The following is a 3,480-nucleotide window of genomic DNA, read 5'->3' as shown; positions in this document are numbered from 1 at the left end:
GCTGTGCTGCCTGCCAGGGGCAGCTCTCAGCCTGCCCGGGGAGCTCCTCAAGGACTGTGGGGAGAAGCTCTGTGCGGAACTAGTCGTCCCTGGCAGGGCAAGGACGGGTCCTTCTGCTTCTGAGAGGGTGCTGTGTGGGTCAGGACTGCTCACAGCTCCAGATCACCCCCAGGGCATTTGCAGAGGGTCCTTCTGAAGCAGCACAGAGAGGCAGCATTTCCCTGGGAGAAAAGGAGTCTGTGCTTTGAGTTCTGTACTCTTGGTGAGCTGGGTGGGCAGTGGGAGATGAGAATTGAGCTTTCCACTCTGGAGAAGGCACTGAGACCCCAGAGCTAGTGGGGACTTGTCTGAGCTGCTGCTGAGCCCCTGCACAGCCAGAGCTGCCCCTGGCAGGTCCCTGCTACAAGGGGTGTCTTCCAGGCAGAGCTGAGCACCCGGCGGGTGGGATGGGCTCTGGGAGCCCTGCTAAGGAGGGCACATGGAGACAGAGAAGCAGCTCCAGGCAGCAGAGACAGTTCCAGGCAGCAGAGACATGGGCAGGGAGGGAGAGGGAGCTGCTGCCTGCAAGTCATGGGAAAGGGGATCTGGACACCTTCCTGCCATCCCTGCAGGGCTGATGCCTTCCCAAGAGCAACCCCCTGCTCTCCTCTCCCCCTCTGTACAACTCCCAGCCCTTCATATCATGGGGACTTAGTCCTGAGTTCCCTTCCCAGACAACCCAGCACCCCAGAGCAGAAATGCTCCAGTCTCTGACTTTGTGTCCCTATCCCAGCTCTCTCAGCAGCAGCACTTTGGCATGTTCCCCTCCTGCCCCTGCTGCCTTTGTTCTTCTCCTTCTTCTCCTTGGGGTGGGGGGTGATTATTTCGGTGCAGCTCAGACACTGATGCTGGGTGTCCTGTCCTGCCATTGTGTCCATAGAGGAAAAGCATCCCAATGGCCTGATATCTGGGGCTGTGAGGACTGCAGGGTGTGGGGCTGGGGCTGAGCTGACCCTCCTGTCAGGATACCCCACCTTTGGGATACTGGGCTCTTCCCCTGCAGGGTCCTGCTGAGTGGCACGCTGCCCTCCAGAAGGGCACAGCTCTCCTGTGGCACCTCTGTGTTTTCTGGGAGCCCCATGGAGAAGACATGTCCATGCCAGGGCCATGGAAATGCTGCTCCTGGTCTGTCTGTGGCAGCTGCAGTGAGCCCTGTGTGTCCCTGGCTGGGAGGGCAGAGCTGAGATCCTGCTCAGGGAGAATGAGATGGGCTGAGGGGCTGGGAGAGCTGCACTGGACAATCTGACTGCTCTGCTCTCAGCCATGTTCAGTTTCTCCTCAGGAGAACATCTGTGTGTGATGGTCCTGCAGCTGAAAGAGGTGCCAGCTCAGGGCAGCTGAGAGCAGGACTGATGGACAGAGCAGCTGTCCTCACTCTGCACTAAGGCACAGTCCCTCTGCTTCTCAGCACCTGCAAGGTTTGCCTTGGAGAGCAGTGGAAAGGCCAAGGCTTCTGCCTTAAAAACTTTCCTCAGGTGTGGTGGGGAAACTGGAGCAGAAGAAACAAACCAAAATCCCCTCAGATCTGCTCTGCACTCGGTTGAGTCTGGAAGAGAAATGCTGAAAATTTCTTTGATATCTCAGCTGGATTTAGTCTGAGGTCACCCCCTCTTCCTTTCAACCTCTTGCTGCAGGGCAGGACTGACTCCTCCAGAGCTCACAGCTCCCTGGTGGATCAAAATCCAGCAATAACCAGACTGCAGAAAAAAGAACCTGCAAAAGGACTTTGTGGAAGACAAGAGGTAGTTTGTGTGTCTCTAACAGCAATTAAGGAGATATTTTTGTGGGAATACTGCTCTAAATTCTCCCTGTCTTTTTCTTCCATGGACAGGTCTCCACGCCCAGAGGCAGCAGATGTCCAACAGCAGCTCCATCAGCCAGTTCCTCCTCCTGGCATTCGCAGACAGGCGGGAGCTGCAGCTCCTGCACTTCTGGCTCTTCCTGGGCATCTACCTGGCTGCCCTCCTGGGCAACGGCCTCATCATCACCACCATCGCCTGGGACCACCACCTCCACACCCCCATGTACTTCTTCCTGCTCAACCTCTCCCTCCTCGACCTGGGCTGCATCTCCACCACCCTCCCCAAAGCCATGGCCAATTCCCTCTGGGACACCAGGGCCATCTCCTACTCAGCATGTGCTGCACAGCTCTTGTTCTTTGTCTTCTCCATCACAGCAGAGTGGTCCCTTCTCACCATCATGTGCTATGACCGCTACGTGGCCATCTGCAGACCCCTGCACTACGGGACCCTCCTGGGCAGCAGAGCTTGTGTCCACATGGCAGCAGCTGCCTGGGCCTCTGGGTTTCTCAATGCTCTGCTGCACACAGCCAGTACATTTTCACTGCCCCTCTGCCAGGGCAATGCCCTGGGACAGTTCTTCTGTGAAATCCCCCAGATCCTCAAGCTCTCCTGCTCACACTCCTACCTCAGGGAACTTGGGCTTCTTGTGGTTGGTGCCTGTTTAGCATTTGGGTGTTTTGTCTTCATGGTGGTGTCCTATGTGCAGATCTTCAGGGCTGTGCTGAGGATCCCCTCTCAGCAGGGAAGGCACAAAGCCTTTTCCACCTGCCTCCCTCACCTGGCTGTGGTCTCCCTGTTCATCAGCACTGTCATCTTTGCCTACCTGAAGCCCCCCTCCCTCTCCTCCCCATCCCTGGACCTGGTGGTGGCAGTTCTGTACTCAGTGGTGCCTCCAGCAGTGAACCCCCTCATCTACAGCATGAGGAACCAGGAGCTCAAGGACGCCCTCACAAAAGTTATTTCTTCATTGTTCCAGAGTGAGAGATTTAAACCCTCTTTCGACAAATGACTCCACTTTATGTATCTGTATCGGTTTTTGTTTCTTTGTTTATTTGTTTTTGGTTTTTTGTTCTTTTGGTATTCAGTTCTGTTGGGGTTTTTTAATGGTTTTTAAAAATAATTAATTTATTTCTGTTTTTTTATTTTATTTATCCTTACAACTCTTGATATTGTCATCCATGGTTTTGTTCCTGCAAAGATGTTTGCACTTGTGTCGCTACAACTGAGACACGGACCTGCTTTGTTTCCTTTGATCCATCATTAAAGTTTCTAACACTTGCTCTGAGTCCTTGGCTGTCCAGTAACCCAAATTAGCTGCTCTGCATGGCATCCTGTCCCCCAGCCATGTCACTTGCACCACTCAGCTCTCTAGGTCATTGATACAGATATTAACCAGGACTGGTCCCAGGACGGACCCCTGAGGGACACTTGTCACCATCTCCATCTGGACACTGAGCCATTCACCACTGCCCTCTGGATCTGACCATCTCACCCATTCCTCATCCCCTGAGCAGTCCACACATCAAACCCTTCTCTCTCCAGGTTAGAGAGAAGGATGTTTTGAGGGACCACATCAAGGGCCTCACACAATCCAGGGAGGTGACACCCATGGCTCTTCCCTTCCCAATGATGCAGTCAC

General features: G+C 54.3%; 1 protein-coding gene across 1 annotated transcript; it reads left to right on the top strand.

The window, feature by feature from the left end:
• The first annotated feature begins 2,238 nt into the window (after window positions 1–2,238).
• On the top strand, window positions 2,239–2,850 carry LOC127396271 (olfactory receptor 14J1-like). Its single transcript, XM_051643893.1, has one exon. It carries the CDS (start codon window positions 2,239–2,241, stop codon window positions 2,848–2,850), a length of 612 nt encoding a protein of 203 aa, XP_051499853.1.
• Window positions 2,851–3,480: the final 630 nt, after the last annotated feature.

This window comes from Apus apus, unplaced genomic scaffold (genome assembly GCF_020740795.1).
Source record: "Apus apus isolate bApuApu2 unplaced genomic scaffold, bApuApu2.pri.cur manual_scaffold_45_ctg1, whole genome shotgun sequence".
Classification (NCBI taxonomy): domain Eukaryota; kingdom Metazoa; phylum Chordata; class Aves; order Apodiformes; family Apodidae; genus Apus; species Apus apus.
This window is presented reverse-complemented; position numbering and strand designations above follow the sequence as displayed.